This window comes from Choloepus didactylus, chromosome 18 (assembly GCF_015220235.1).
Source record: "Choloepus didactylus isolate mChoDid1 chromosome 18, mChoDid1.pri, whole genome shotgun sequence".
NCBI lineage: Eukaryota > Metazoa > Chordata > Mammalia > Pilosa > Megalonychidae > Choloepus > Choloepus didactylus.
Window position 1 is genome coordinate 55,449,532 of NC_051324.1, and position 17,393 is coordinate 55,466,924.

The 17,393-nt window shown below is 39.5% G+C and overlaps 1 protein-coding gene across 10 annotated transcripts in view; it reads left to right on the forward strand.

The window, feature by feature from the left end:
- BPTF (bromodomain PHD finger transcription factor) overlaps positions 1 to 17,393 on the forward strand; it is a 164,580-nt gene that overhangs the window by 51,795 nt on the left and 95,392 nt on the right. For all 10 annotated transcript variants that reach the window (XM_037810590.1, XM_037810594.1, XM_037810599.1 and 7 more), the window contains exon 3: positions 16,662 to 16,885. In XM_037810590.1, coding sequence (XP_037666518.1) covers positions 16,662 to 16,885 — 224 coding nt within the window. The remainder of the gene's footprint in view (positions 1 to 16,661; positions 16,886 to 17,393) is intronic.

Consider the following 17,393-nt stretch of genomic DNA (forward strand, 5'->3'; position numbering starts at 1 on the left):
TCATTAGCTCCCAGAACTATTGTGCTTTAAGTGAAAAAAGGCTTAGCAGTAGTTTGCTTATGATAGTCTTGGTGTTTAAATGTGAATACATTTTTTGGAAAAAAATAAAAAATAAAACAAAATCCACAAAAACAAACAAGACGAGTGGCATTTCCCCAATCCTCTAAACTACACAGATTACTTGTGCATACTGATTCAAATATGAGGTGAACTTTTTTAAAATTCAGTTTTATTGAGATATATTTCACGTATGATATAGTCCAGTACCATCATATAATTGTTGCATTCATTGCCATAATCAATTTTTCAACATTTTTCATTACTCTCCAAAAATAAAAATAGGAATAAAAATGAAAGTAAAAAGAACACCTGAAACATCCCATCCCCCCATTTTTCATTTACTTTTGGTCCCCATTTTTCTACTCATCAGTCCATACACTGGATGAAGGGAATTTGAGACACAGGGTTTTCACAATCACACAGTCACACTGTGTAAGCTAAAGTTATACAGTAATCTTCAAGAATCGAGACTACTGGGTTACAGTTCGACAGTTTCAGGTATTTACTGCTAGCCATTCCGATATATTAAAACCTAGAAAGGTTTATCTATATATAGTGCGTAAGAATGCCCACCAAAGTGACCTCTCCACTCCATTTGAAATCTCTCAGCCAGTGAAACGTTTATTTTGTTTCATTTCACTTCTCCCTTTTGGTCAAGAAAGCTTTCTCAATCCCATGATGCTGGGTCCAGGCTCATCCTTAGGAGTCATGTCCCATGTTGCCAGGAAGATTTACACTCCTGGGAGTCGTGTCCCACATAGTGGGGAGGGCAGTGAATTTACCTGCCTAGTGGGCTTGGAGAGAGAGGCGTCATCTGAGCAACAGAAGAGGTTCTCCTTTGCTCATAAGGGCTTAGCTTCTTCTTTTGCTTCATAAGGGCAATCCCCAGGATCAAGGGCTTGGCCTACTAAATTGGTAGTCGTCAATGCTTGTGAGAGTATCAGTAATTCCCCAGGTGGGGAAGTTTAATGTTTCCCACATTTTTCCCCAGTTCCCTGGGGGGGGACCTGTAAATCCATTTTTTACTCTCTGCCCAAATTACTTTTGGGAGGTATGAAGATTTCGCACTAACCTGTACAAACCCTACCAGATCTCACTCCTATTCAAAGTCCCATGTAATCATAATATTTGAATAAATGACTGTAGAAGTTAAATTATTCGTGTGCTACAGATACTGAACTAAATAAATATCTCTTCCCTTGTTTTCACATAGAAGTTGAAGTTTTAAAACACAGTCAGTATCCGGTTTGGTATGCTGAGCCCTCTGTCTTGGGGCTAGCCCTTATGAAGTTCGTTACTGCCAAAGGAGAGGCTAAACCTGTTTATAATTGTTATAATTTGTTGCTCAAATGTGGCCCTCTCCAGCTAAGCCAACTCGGCAGACGAACTCACTGCCCCCCCCCCCCCACTTGAGACCTGACTCTCAGAGTGTTTGTAAATCTCCTAGGCCAACACAGGACATGACTCCTGAGGTTGAATCTGGACCCCGGCATCGGGGAATGAGAACATCGTCTTGACCCAAAAGGGGGATGCAAAATGAAACAAATAAAGTTTCACTGGCTGAGAGATTTCAAATGGAGTGGAGAGGTCACTCTGGTGGCATTCTTATGCACTATATATAGATAACCCTTTTTAGGTTTTAATGTATCGGAATAGCTAGAAGCAAACACCTGAAACCATCAAACTCTAACCCAGTAGCCTTGACTCTTGAAGACGATTGTATAACAATGTAGTTTACAAGGGGTGACAGTATGATTGTGAAAACCTTGTGACTCACACTCCCTTTATCCAGTGTATGGACAGATGAGAAGAAAAATGGGGACAAAAACTAAAAAACTAAATCAAAAATAGGGTGGGATGTAGGGGATAATTTGGGTGTTCTTTTTTACTTTTATTTTTTCTTCTTTTTTTTTTTTTGGTATAAGGAAAATGTTCAAAAAATAGATTGAGGTGATGAATGCACAACTATATAATGATACTATGAACAGTTGATTGTACGCCATGGATGACTGTATGGTGTGTGACTATATCTCAATAAAACTGATTAAAAAAAAAACACAAAGCAACAATAAAATATCAAAGAATTTTCATATACTTATGAGGATATAATTAGCAGCAGACTGGTCAAACAAATAAACAAATCTGTTTTTTACACTAAAAACAAACAAACAAGGGAGAAACTAAGATGGCGGCTAGGTGAGACAGGGCGAAGGAACACCTCTGTGAAAAACACTAGATAAGAATGAGAGACTGACCCAGAATACCGGTTACACTGATGTGCCAGCTGGATGAGATCTGCTAGTTCCCAGGGACTCTGTATACTTGGTGGAAACTGGGAGTCTGCATTCTGAATGAGTGAGTAAGCTGGCTGGAAGTCCCGCAGCCGTGTGGCGATCTGGGGAAGCCAGGGTTTGGTGTCTGGAGACTGACGGGCTCTTTTAATTAAAAAAAAAAAAAAAAAAAGGGAAAATCCCAGGAGCAGCTGCAGCTGCGATTGTGGGAACCACGTAGTAAAACACAAGAGGGGGCTGGGCCGGCCTCTCGGTGTCTGGCCTGGAAGATAGCCCGCTGCAGGGAACGGAGCAGGACGGAGGGGAGAGCCAGAAGCTGGAAAGAAAACCCCACAGCTAGCAGCTCGCTCCCGGGAGGGCTGGATAAACTCCTGCCCAGGGACGTGCCCACAGCCCAGAGCCCCGCCAGTTGTCCCGGAGCTGGGAAGGAGGAACTGTGCAAGGAGGAGGGTGTGGAGATGTCCCGTTCGGCCATTTTTGCATCATGCTGAAAGTGAGCCGGCATGGCCTGGTGGCCCAGGGCTTCCCTTGAGGGACGGCGCGCACTGGTGATTGTAGCATGGCATTCCCTTGGCAGAGGTCCTGGAGGATCGCGGCTGGGCGGGGGGACCCGCTTGGAGAACCCAGGGACACTACGCCAAGTCCGGTGGTTTGTGGGACAGCGAGAGAGAGGGGCTGGGGCTGAAATGAAATGAAGGCTTGGACTCTTGCGGTGGCCTTGAATGTCCGGGAACTGGGGGGATTTGAATATTCAGGCTGTCCTTTCTCCCTGGCCACCCATACAAGCGCCCCGCATTCAGGGCGGACGGCTCCAGCAACACACCCAGGCTGAGTTCTCCAGCTGGACCCCACAAGAATCAGTTCCCCACACACCGCAGGGACAAGGTAGAGAACTGACTTGAGACGTATAGGTGACTCACAGACGCCATCTGCTGGTTAGTTAGAGAAAGTGTACGTCACCAAACTGTTTCTGAAAAATTAGATAGGTTTTCTTTTTTTACAAATTGAAAGAACCCTGTCAAGCAGAACAAATGCCATGAGGCCAAAAACAACAGAAAATCTCAATGCATGTGATAAAACCAGACGATATGGAGAATCCGACTCCAAACACATAAAACAAGTTATCAGAAGTGTGCCAGTTTGAATGTATTGTGTCCCCCAAACGCCATTATCTTTGATGTAGTCTTGTGGGGCAGACGTTTTGGTGCTGATTAGATTTGCTTGAAATTTGCCCCACCCAGCTGTGGGTGATGACTCTGATGAGATATTCACATGGAGGCATGGTCCCACCCATTCAGGGTGGGCCTTGATCAGTGGAGCCATATAAATGAGCTGACTCAAAGAGAAGGAACTGAGTGCAGCTGTGAGTGACATTTTGAAGAGGAGCTACAGCCAAGAGGGACACTTTGAAGAAAGCACAGGAGCTGCAGATGAGACACAGTTTGAAGATGGCCATTGAAAGCAGACTTGTGCTCTGAAAAAGCTGAGAGAGGACAAATGCCCCAAGAGCAACTGAGAGTGACATTTTGGAGAGAAGCTGCAGCCTAGAGAGGAACTTCCTGGGAGAAAGCCATTTTGAAGCCAGAACTCTGGAGCAGACGCCAGCCACGTGCCTTCCCAGCTAACAGAGGTTTTCCAGACTCCAATGAAGGTACCCATCTACTGATGTGTTACCTTGGACACTTTATGGCCTTAAGACTATAACCGTGTAACCAAATAAACCCCCTTTATAAAAGCCAATCCATTTCTGGTGTTTTGCCTTCCAGCAGCATTAGCAAACTAGAACAAGAAGAAACAAAGTTCCTCACAGAATTAATCAAAGAAATACAATTGAGGAACGAAAGCATGGCAAAGGATTTAAAGGACATCAAGAAGACCATGGTCCAGGATATAAGCGACATAAAGAAGACATTGCAAGAGTAAATAAAAAAAATAGAAGATCTTACGGAAATACAAGAAACTGTTGGCCAAATTAAAAAGACTCTGGATATTCACAATACAAGATTAGAGGAAGCTGAACAACATTTCAGTGTCCTAGAAGTCCACAGAAGAGAAAATGAAAGAACAAAACAAAGAATGGAGAAAAAAATCGAAAAAATTGAAATGGATCTCAGGGAAACGATAGATAAAATAAAACGTCCAACCTTAAGACTCATTGTTGTCCCAGAAGGGGAAGAGAAGGGTAAAGGTCTAGAAAGAGTATTCAAAGATATTGTTGGGGAAAACTTCCCCAACCTTCTACACAATATAAATACACAAAGCATAAGTGCCCACTGAACTCCAAATAGAATAAATCCAAATAAACCCACTCTGAGACATATTCTGATCAGACTGTCAAATACTGAAGAGAAGGAGCAAGTTCTGAAAGCAGCAAGAGAAAAGAAATTCACCACATACAGAGGAAACAACATAAGACGAAGTTGTGACTACTCAGCGGCCACCATGGAGGCAAGAAGGCAGTGGCATGACATATTTAAAATCCTGAGAGAAAAATTTCCAACCAAGAATACTTTATCCAGCAAAACTCTCCTTCAAATTTGAAGAGGAGCTTAAATTTTTCACAAACGCTGAGAGACTTTGCCAATAAAAGACCTGCCCTACTTCACATTCTAAAGGGAGCCCTACCAACAGAGAAACAACAGAAAGGAGAAAGAGATATGGAGAATTTTAACAGACATATATAATACCTTACATCCCAAATCACTAGGACACCTATTTTTCTCTAGTGATCACGGATCTTTTTCCAGAAGGAACCATAAGCTGGGACATAAAACAAGCCTCAAGAAATTAAAAAAAAAAAAAAAAATTGAATATACTCAAAGCACATTCTCAAACCACAATGGAATACAAATAGAAGTCAATAATTTTTGAACTGTACTCCACTATTTACTTCCCACATGATATAAATTACACAAACTCTAATGACAAATCAGTGGTTTTGAACTCAATGTAAAATACGTAATTTTAGACAACTATATAAAGGTGGGGGAATGGAGGAGTATAGGAACATGGTTTATGTGTCCTTTTGAAGTGAAGGTGGTATCAAAGAAAAATAAGATTGATATGGATTTAAGAGGTTAATTTTAAGCCCCACAGCAAACACAAAGAAATTTTCAGAGAATATAACCATAGAGATGAAATGTAGAGTTTGGGTTAAGAGAAATGGGGGAAGGGGCAATGGGGAGTTAAGAAATGAGGGTGGAGTTGTTGTTTGAGGTGAAGGGAAATTTCTAGTAATGGATGGTGGGAAAGAGCATTACAACATTCTAAATGTGATCAATCCCACTAATGGAAGGCTAGGGAGGGGGTGAAATGGGAAGATTTAAGCTGTATATATGTTTCCACAACTGAAAAAATAAATAAATAAATAAATAAAAAAGACAGTCTAAGTAGGTGATGATTGAATGCCAAGGATGCACTTGGATGGGATTGGAGGATAGAGGACAGGTGGCTCAAAGGGGCACAGTTGAGACATAAGGAAAAGGAAATATAGAATGTAAGCTTTGTATCATTGTTGAATCTCTTGTTCTTCGTAGCTGCGCTTAAGGGGATTGTATAAAAGAATGTTCTTGTTCATGGGAAGTGTATACGTGAATTATAGTGTATGTTGAAGGATGTGTGTAGCTAGCTCTCATATGTTCAGAAGACAGAGCAATAGATGATGGATGATAGATAGGGAGGGAGGGAAAGAAATAGCAATGTGACAGCATGTTAAGGTTGGTGGAATGAGCTGTCGGGGAAGGGAGGTCAGGGTATGATGGAATTCTTTGTATGGGGTTAGTATTGTTTTTGCAACTGTTCCTATAACTTTGAATTTATTTCAAAATAAAAAAAAAGAAAAAAGCAAAACAAACAAACAAACACAGTCAGTATCGTCCTTTACCCTTTGGCCTGATTTGCCTCAGTCCTAACCAGATCTGCTTCATTCATATCTCTTATTGAATTCTGAACTCTTTTTCAGCTTTTTTAACAGTTGGTATATGAGGTAATACTGGCATTCATAGCTGCTGAACTCTAGATCTGAATCTCAGATGTCACACTGATACTTGAAGTTCCAGGGACCAACTAGGTTATATGCAAAGAGCTCAGCATCTCAGAATTTAGAGGTACCATTACAACTCAGGAATAGATGTGACTGCTGTAAGAACTTACAATCAGAACTGTAATACTATTTAACTTTTCAGCTTTCCATTCCCACTTCCCCATTTTAGCTATATGCCACCTAGTCATTTGCTGGCTTTAGTTACCATCATATATATGTCTGTAGTCTAGACCCTACTGCTTAAGTCCTCTTCTGTATATCCAACAGCCTCCTGGACATGTCCACATGGGAGGCATCTGAAACATATGTCTAAACTGAGCTCATTTCCCCCATTACCCTCTCTTCATCTGGTGTTCCCATCTTAGTAAATGGAATCACTGTCCTACCAACTGCTCAAGCTAGAAGTTTGGGAATAATCCTTCGTCCTATTTTATTTATTATACCTTTTAAATACCTCTTAAATATTGAATCATTTTTTCTCAATTCTCACTGTCCCTACCATAATGCATGCTGATATCAATGCAGTTAGATTTGAACATTCAGTAGTCTATATGTAACCTCACCACCCCCTCACCCCAATTCTATTCTCCATTCCACTGATTTTTTTTCCCTTTTTTTTGTTTTGAAATAAATTCAAAGTTATAGGAACAGTTGCAAAAACAATACTAACCCCATACACAGAATTCCATCATACCCTGACCTCCCTCCCCCGATAGCTCAATCCACCAACTTTAACATGCTGTCATGTTGCTGTTTCTTTCCCTCCATCCCTCCTTCCCTCCGTATCTATCATCCATCATCTATTGCTCTGTCTTCTGAACATATGAGAGCTAGCTGCACACATCCTTCAACATACACTGTAATTCACGTATACACTTCCAATTAGCAAGAACATTCTTTCATGCAATCCTGTTAAGCACAGCTAACAAGTACAAGAGATTCAACAATGATACAAAGCTTACATTCTATATTTCCTTTTCCTTATGTCTCAACTGTGCCCCTTTGAGCCACCTGTCCTCTATCCTCCAATCCCATCCAAGTTCATCCTTGGCATTCAATTGTCTTCTATTTAGACTGTCTTTTTTTTTTTTTTCTTTTGTTTCCTAGTTGTGGAAACATATATACAGCCTAAATCTTCCCATTCCACCCCCTCCCTAGCCTTCCATTAATGGGATTAATCCCATTTAGAATGTTGTAATGCTCTTTCCCACCATCCATTACTAGAAATTTCCCTTCACCTCAAACAGCAACTCCACGCTCACTTCTTAACTCCCCATTGCCCCTTCCCCCATTTCTCTTAACCCATACTCCACTTTTCATCTTTATGGTTGTATTCTCTGATAGTTTCTTTGTGTTTGCTGTGGGGCTTGAAATTAACCTCTTAAATCCATAAAAATCTTGTTTTTCTTTGATATCACCTTCACTTCAATAGGACACATAAACTATGTTCCTATACTCCTCCATTCCCCCACCTTTATATAGTTGTCTAAAATTAAGTATTTTACATTGAGTTCAAAACCACTGATTTGTCCTTAGAGTTTGTGTATTTTATATCATGTAGGAAGTAAATAGTGGAGTTACAGTTCAAAAATTATTGACTTCTATTTGTATTCCATTGTGGTTTGAGAATGTGCTTTGAGTATATTCAATTTTTTTTTTTTTTTTTTTTTTTTAATTTCTTGAGGCTTGTTTTATGTCCCAGCTTATGGTCCATTCTGGAGAAAGATCCATGATCACTAGAGAAAAATGAGTGTCCTGGTGATTTGGGATGTAAGGTACTATATATGTCAAAATTCTCCATATCTCTTTCTCCTTTGTTTCTCCGTTTGTAGGGCTTCCTTTAGTATCTGAAGTAGGGCAGGTCTTTTATTGGCAAAGTCTCTCAGCGTTTGTTTGTCTGTGAAAAACTTAAGCTCTCCCTCAAATTTGAAGGAGAGTTTTGCTGGATAAAGTATTCTTGGTTGGAAATTTTTCTCTCAGGATTTTAAATATGTCATGCCACTGCCTTCTTGCCTCCATGGTGGCCGCTGAGTAGTCACAACTTCGTCTTATGTTGTTTCCTCTGTATGTGGTGAATTTCTTTTCTCTTGCTGCTTTCAGAACTTGCTCCTTCTCTTCAGTATTTGACAGTCTGATCAGAATATGTCTCGGAGTGGGTTTATTTGGATTTATTCTATTTGGAGTTCAGTGGGCACTTATGCTTTGTGTATTTATATTGTGTAGAAGGTTGGGGAAGTTTTCCCCAACAATTTCTTTGAATACTCTTTCTAGACCTTTACCCTTCTCTTCCCCTTCTGGGACAACAATGAGTCTTAAGTTTGGACGTTTTGTTTTATCTATCGTTTCCCTGAGATCCATTTCAATTTTTTCGATTTTTTTCTCCATTCTTTGTTTTGTTCTTTCATTTTCTCTTCTGTGGACTTCTAGGACACTGAAATGTTGTTCAGCTTCCTCTAATCTTGTATTGTGAATATCCAGAGTCTTTTTAATTTGGCCAACAGTTTTTTTTTATTTACTCTTGCAGTGTCTTCTTTATGCTCTTCTTGGGTCTTCTTTATGTCGCTTATATCCTGGACCATGGTCTTCTTGATATCCTTTAAATCCTTTGCCATGTTTTCATTCCTTGACTGTCTTTCTTTGATAATTGTGCCAGGTATTGTGTCTCTTCTGAAATCTTGATTTGTGTGTTTGGAGTTGGATTCTCCATATTGTCTGGTTTTATCATATGCATTAAAATTTTCTGTTGTTTTTGGCCTCTTAGCATTTGCTTTGCTTGATAGGGTTCTTTCAAATTGTAAAAAAAAAATACCTATCGAATTTTTCAGAAACACAGTTTGGTGGCATACACTTTCTCTAACTAACCAGCAGATGGCATCTGTGCGTCACCTATACCCCTCAAGTCAGTTCTTCACCTTGTTCCCGCAGTGTGTGGGGAAATGATTCTTGTGGGGTTCAGTTGGAGAACTCAGTTTGGGTGTGTTGCTGGAGCCATCCGCCCTGAATGTGGGGCGTGTGTACGGGTGTCCAGAGAGGAAGGACAGCTTTAATATTCAATTCCCCCAGGTTCCCGGAGATTCAAGGACGCCGCAAGAGTCTAAGCTTTCGTTTCATTTCAGCCCCAGACCCTCTCTCGCGCTGTCCCAGAAACCACCGGACTTGGTGTAGTGTCCCTGGGTTCTCCGAGCGGGTCCCCCCCCAGCCGTGATCCTCCAGGAGCTCAGCCAAGGGAATGCCGTTCTACGTCACCAGTGCGCGCCGTCCCTCAAGGGAAGCCCCGGGCCACCGGGCCATGCTGGGTGCTTTCAGCCTGATGTAAAAATGGCCAAATGGGGCTTCTCAACACCCCCTTCCTCGTGCAGTTCTTCCTTCCCAACTCCGGGACAACTGGTGGGTTTCTGGGCTGTGGGCACAGCCCTGGGCAGGAGTTTATCCAGCCCTCCGAGGAGCCCGCTGCTAGCTGCGGGGTTTCTTTCTTCTTCCGGCTCTCTCCTCCGTTCCCCCGGCCCCGAGGGTATCTGCAGCGGGCTATCTTCCAGTCTAGACACCGAGAGGCCGGCCCAGCCCCCTCTTGCTGTGTTTTACTGCGTGGTTCCCACTATCGCAACTGGAGCTGCTCCTGGGTTTTTCCCCCTTTTTTTTTAATCGGTCTCCAAATGCCAAACCCTGGCTTCCCCAGACTGCCGCGTGGCTGCGGGTCTTCCGGCCAGCTTACTCACTCATTTCAGAATGCAGACTCCTGGTTTCACCAAGTATACGGCCCCTGTGGAACTAGCAGACCTCATCCAGCTGGTGCATCGCTGTGTAACCGGTATTCTGGGTCCCTTTCTGGTTTAATCTAGTGTTTTTCATGGAGGTGTTTTTTTGCCCTGTCTCACCTAGCCACCATCTTAGTTTTCTCCATTGATTTTTAAAACTGCTTTTCTGATCAGGTTTCCTTTTCTCCCAAGTTGAAAAACCTTTCAGATTACTTCCATTTGGTCTTAGCAGAAAGTTGAAGCCCTTTAACACTGACCCTCCCTAACTTTATGCATTTAATTCTCTTGTTTCCCACCACCCAAAACAAAATAAATAAAAAGCAATCTTAAACTCCCAAAACCTCTTGGCTAACCAATCCTTTAGGTATCAGCCTATTTATGCTGTTTCCTCAGGCTTTCCTCCCTGCATACCCCTCCTCTTTGTACCCTGTAACTCTTCTACTTTTTAAAACACCCTTCCTACTTGTAATTATTTGTTTTAAGATAGATATCATATAGTTTACAAGGTTAGAAAATAATAGCAGCAATATATAGTATATGTACCCACTAGGTGCTAACTCATTCTAAGTGCTGTATATGTTAACTCATTTAATCCTTGCACAGCTTTTTGTTTTTTTTTTAACTTTTTATTTTGAAATACTTTCAAACTTACAAGACAGTTACAAAAATAATCCGAACCCATACACAGAACCCCAACATCACCCTACCTCCCAGACCCCAGATCTACCAATTTTAACATTTTGCCTCATCATTTTGCCGTATCATTTTGTTACCTGTTCATCTATCTAGCCATCCCTCTATTTATTAATCTATTTTCTGAACACTTGAGTGTAGGTTGTATATAACATGCTCCTTGAACACTTAATACTGCCACGTACACTTCCTAAGAACAAGGATGCTCTTAAGAAACCATCTTAAGTGCAGTTATCAAGTTTAAGCAATTTAACATTGACATAAAGCTTACAGTCTATTTTCCAATTTTTTCTTATGTCCCCAGTAATGTCCCTTTGAGACTTTACTCATCCCTTGCTAGATCCCATCCAGGATTATATATTACATTTAACTGTAACTATCTCTTTAGTTGCCCTACAGTCCTTTCATCCTTCCTTCTGGGCAGGACATATATACAATATAAACTTTCCCATCTCAACCACTCTCAAGCATACCAGTGAGATTAATGACATTCACAATATTGCGATACCCTCACCACCTTCCATTACTAAAACTTTCCCATCTCCCCAGACAAAAACCCTACACACATTATGCTTTAACTCCACATTCTGCCTGCTCCTGGAAACCTGTACTCTAGTTTCGGTCTCTGTGAACTTTCATATTCTCTGATACCCTAAACCTATAACTATCTTGTTTGCTTTGATACCAACTTAACTTCAATGATATACACAAACTATGTTTATATACCCCTCTGTCCTCCCACCTTTCTGTAGTTCTTGTCACAAATTACATGTTTATACATTATGAGTCTAAAACCACTGATTGATCGTTACATTTTATGCATTTACCTTTCAGATCCTGTAGGAAGTAAAACGTAGAGTTACTAGCCAAAAATAAAGTAGCACTGGCATTTATATTTACCCATGTTGTTACCCTCACCAGAGATCTTTATTGCTTCATGCGGCTTCCATCTGTTGTCTGTTGTTCTTTCTTTTCAACCTTTAGAACTCTTTTTAGCATCGCTTGTAGGGCCAATCTGGTAGTGACAAACTCCCTCAACTTTTGTTTATCTGGGAATGTCTCCCTCATTTTTGAAAGACTGTTTTGCCAGATACAGAATACTTGATGGGCAGTATTTTGCTTTTAGGACTTTAAAATGTCATTCCACTGCCTTCTTGCCTCCATAGTTTTCAATGAGAAATCAACATTTAATCTTATTGAGGCCCTCTGTAAGTGACGTGTTGCTTCTCTCTCATAGTTTTCAAAATTGTCACTTTATTTTTGGCATTTGAATGTTTGACTATAATATGCCATGGTGTGGGTCTATTTAGGTGTATCCTAAATAGATATGGAGTTTGTTGAGCATCTTGGATGTGTATATTCATGTTTTTTGTTTTTTGTTTTTTTCATTTGAGAAGTTTTTAGCCCTTATTTCTTTGAATATTCTCTCTCTCTCTCTCTCTCTCTCTCTCTCTTTCTCTCTCTCTTTTCCCCCTTTAGGACTTCCACAAGTGTGTGTTGGTATGCTTGTTGGTATCCCACAGGTTCCTAAGGCTCTGTTCACTTTTCTTCATTCTTTCTTCTTTCTTCTTCTGAGACTGGATGATTTCAATTATCTTATCTTCAAGTTCTCTGATTCTTTCTTCTGCCAGCTCCACTCTGTTGTGAACCCCCATAGGAAATATTTAATTTCTGTTACTGTGGCTTCAACTCTGTTTGGTTCCTTTACATAATTTCCATTTTTCTATTGATAGTCTCTTTGTCTTCATCTGTCATTTTCCTGATTTCCATTTCTTTCTTTGTCCATGTTTTCCTTTAGCTTTTTGAGAATATTTAGGACCATGTTTTTAGAAGCTTTGTCTATTATGTCCCAAATCTGGTCCTCCTTGTTGATGGTTTCTGATGCTTTAATCTTCTTTTTCTGAGCCATTGCCACCTGTTTCTTTTTATGTTTTGTAACCTTTTGTTGAAATCTGAACATTTTGATATTTCAGTGTATTATCACTGGAATTTAGAGTCTTCATTGTCCCTTAAGCATGCATCTAGCTAGTGTGATGACAGCTTTCCTTGAATGCCAGGAGCTAACAACAACAACAAAAAAAAGATAAGGAAAGGAAACAAACACCTTTCCCAGTCTTTGCAGATTGACCTGAACAAGTGCTCTCCTTCGGGGCTTATCCATTCAGTGAGTTTAGAAAATATTCCAAGCCTAAAGTGTTGGAACCTCCCTGATTGTTTCTGTCCATGCCTCTTGTCTTGGGCATGCGTTATGACCCTAGTAATTCCCCCATTTACTGCTTCCCTAGGAAACAGTTTCTTCACTATCCCATGCACTGCATTGTATGTCCTACAGCCAGCAATTGCTTGCCCTAGGCAGGCATTTTACTGTTCTCCTATAGCATTCTGTGGGAGAACTTGGTGAACTGCCTTCTACACATGGGAAGTTCTGATATGGGTAGTGTCTCAGCTAACTGCCAGACAGATTGAGCCAAACATACGTGCTCCATTGGGTGCACAAGAGTTCCATGCTCCTCATGGAACTAGGACCAGGATCTGCACTGGGAGTGTGGGCTGGCTTTGTGCTGAGCACCTAGTGAGGGGTGCAGGAGAGCCAGCCAGGGCACTTCAAAATCCTAGTGCATTTTAGTAGCCTTCTTGATTCAACACTTGCCCTGATATGCAGTCCTTTACTTGTTTTCTGGAGCTTTGAGTAAGATTATTTCTCAGAAATGTTCAAACCTCCTGTGGGGGGACGGAGCCCCAAAGTATCTTCTTTCTGTCTTCTTTCTCACACAGTATTTTGGTTTAAGTACTGTCACCCCATTTTTCGGATGGGAAAGTTGAAGCAAAAAGAGGTTGAGTAATTTATCCCGAGCCACAGCTAATAAGTAGCAGAGTCAAGATTCGAATTTGGGCATTCTGGCTGTAGAATCTGTGCTTAACCACTGGAGCTACCTGACCTAACTTGCCTTTAAATCCTGAATTCCTAGTGTTGTTACTCTTAGTTTCTTCAATTTGTTTAAAAATGAAGTTTGAAACTTACAGTTAGTTATTAACCTTCTACTTATCCAGCCTAGTTAAAAGTCAAACAAAACTTTAAGTGTAGACATAACATGTATGTTAGCTCTTAATTATGTTTTTGGCAAACTTTTTCATTCCAACCTGTCTTCTCCTTGCCCCTCTGATTAATATCTTTAGGGAAGCCAGGCCAGTAAGGATGTGTATAAGGAACATTGTAGGTATAAGGCTTCTGTAGAAACCACTTTGGAATTCCAAAACCAAGTATTTAATTAATGTATATTTAGGTAGAAAAACTGTTGTTTTAAATTACTTTTACAATTAGAACAAATAATTTAGAGTTATATAAACTATGTAAATGAACTATGTAAATGTGCCCAAGTATACAAGTATTTAAAAAACACTTATTTGAAAGCATCAGCAGCATTGTTCACATTACTTTGTTTTGCTTCTTTATGCTTTTAATGAATTGATACTTCTCCAGCTTCAAGAAGCCATGTATGAATATTATCTTTGATGACCACAGTATAAACTAGTAACTGGGTGCAACATGTGTAATAGGACATTGACAAAGTACATGTAGAAGAAGAACAGGAGGGTAGTGAAGACTGGAAAACATGCTGTATGAGGAATGATTAAAATATCTGAGCATGTTTGGCCTGGGAAAGACAAAACAGAGCAAAATTTATAGATATTGTAAAAGGTTTGAAGGACTATGTGTGTGGGAGGTGATAGATTTATTTCATGTATCTCCAGCAGGCAGTACCGGGACCAATGGGTGAAAATGTTAGGGATTTAGTAATTTTATTGTATGGACAAACGTTCTAAAACGTAACTCCAATCTAGAATGGCTTGCCATAGGAGGTAGTGAGTTCTTTGTCATGGATGGCAAATTCTGCAAGGTGCTAGCATGGTCCGTCAGGGACCTTTGTAATAGCCTGAGTTGCTTGAAAAAAATGCCAGAATGTCCATTTGATTAAATGTGTTCCCATAGCATCTCCTTTTTATATTGAAATCTTATGCTTGTAAATTATATTTCCTACCAAAAAAAAATACGTAGAATGTTTTTGTTTCTTTGAAATTTGCGGATATTTCTGAATAAAGAGGGAAAAGTAAACGAGTTAAAGAAATAATTTAACATCTTTGAAATAGGAGAAATCATTGATATTGATATATTAGAAAATAAAAAAAATCAGGCTGCCTTGTTTCCTTCCTTTTCCCCTGTTGAATCTTGTCTTAGCACTTGTGACTCTTTTGCTCAGTGTTCACTAAGTACTTTCTGATTTGATTTTGTCAGTTAGATTTTTGTTATGGTATTGCCTTTTGAAACCTTTCATGGCTCTTTGATTAGAGGACTCAGACCTCTTTAACACTGACAATTGGAGTAAGACCACTGTCATCACTCAGTCATAAGAACTCTGTAGAAATACCCATTAAAGAGTGTTTTTCTTTACCCATCTGTGGCAGATGAAATAAAGAAATAAGTCAGAAATTTTTGTAAAAGCTTTTAAAAGAGAAATATACTGATCTAATATGTCCGTAGATGCTGATTTGAATGAACAGAACTAGATGATGACATTAATTTTTTTTTAAATTTAAAACTTTTGGTAATTTTGATATCTTTTACTCTAGCCACGATTTAATATATCCTTTCTTCACAATTATTGAATGACTCCTTCCTAAAGTTCTGCTAAATTTTTTTTTATTTGCTACCTTGATGGTAATTACTAACATTGGTAGTTACTGATCATTGACAGTGTTCCCAGGCACTCTGAAAATGCATTAGCACAATACAATACCCTTAACCCTTGCTGTGGCTGTGAAAGCAGGTGCTTCCCCATTTTACCAGGGAGGTAAATAAAATGGCTCAGAGGCTCAGAGAGTTTATGCCATTTCTAAGCCCACACATCTCATAAGTAACCGAGCCCATTTGAAGCCAGATCTTTCTTAAAGTCCAGGTCTATTAGCACCCTCAGTTTGCTTTTGAGTAAACAGGAAAGTTGGACTCTTGACAGGTCCCTCCAAGCACGTTCCTGAATTCCTTTTGAATGGAAGGAGAAATACCATTACACATGTTTCTCTAAGTCTGGTCCTGGATACCAATTTGCCTTGTTTTTTGTTTAGTAATCATCTTTGCTGAGGTCTCCAACTCTGCTGAAAGTGCAATGAACCTTTGAAGAGTGTTAGCCAGGAAAGGAAGCTGCTCCTCTTCTCTGCAGTTTGAGCTTTGATTGTCTATAAGAAAAAAAGAGATGAGATATTATTGCTAAATTGAGAGGCCTTCTTCAAGGACCAGACATTAGGAAAGCTTTTAAACCATTTCATTGGAGCTGTTTCTGAAGTAAATGGTAATTTGAAACTGCTGTGTGCCTGCCATATACTGAACATAGTTCAAACATTTCTAGTGGAAGCAGGGGTTAAAATTTTACCCATTGTATTGCTGTGATAACTATTTAAAGTTGATTGTTTAAATATAACTGAGACTGTTGATCCTTTACCAAATACTCACACACGGCTCTGAATTTTGGGGTCATCTTTCTTCTGTGTATCATGTTAGATATTCTTTACTGCTGTACCTCTCTCCCTGTTACGTCTCCCAAATCTAAGCTACTGTCAACTAGGAAATAAAAATAATTAGAGATTGCAGAAATAAAAAAAAATAGTTACGTGATTTCAAGTAAGACCTGAAGGATTCTCTTGTGAACAAATTTATTGAGCTTTCATGCATGAATTTTGGGTCACAGAATTTACTGGGTAGATAAAATTGTCAGATAAGTGGCATTATGTCTAACATAGAAAGTATTTTTGCACTTTTTTAAACAGAGAAGAAGATACAGAAAATGAAAATGAAAAGAAAATTTGGTATTACAGTACAAAGGTTCAGCTTGCAGAATTAATTGATTGTCTAGACAAAGATTATTGGGAAGCAGAACTTTGTAAAATTTTGGAAGAAATGCGTGAAGAAATCCACCGGCACATGGATATAACCGAAGACCTGACCAACAAGGCTCGAGGCAGTAATAAATCCTTTCTGGCGGCAGCTAATGGTGAGCAGAAAATTTTCTGGTTATTACTTTTTGTTAAATTTGAGATAAACCCTTGATATTCAATCACTAAAAATGTGAAAGTATATTAAAATTTTTAAGACTATATTTTACTTTAATTCTCTTTATTCCATTTCCTCAAGATAACCTTGTTCACTCCAACATAAATTAGGAATGGTATGCCTTTTAGAAGGTATTTTGTATCTTAACGTTGTTCATTACTAATAATCTTCTAATTGTTTGTTTCTTTAATTAAATTTTCTTAAACCTTTTTGGGAGTCCTATTTTCAATATTCTCTGTTAGCTTACTGCTTGCTTTCTTTTCTTTAAAATAAACTTTTAATTTTAGAATAGTTTTAGATTTACAAAAAGTTGCAAAGATAGTATAGCTGCTTCCCATACATACCTTGCACCCAGTTTCCACTATTAACTTCTTACATTAGTAGGTACATTTGCCACAACTAATGAGCCATTATAGATACATTGTTACTAACTAAAGTCCATACTTTGT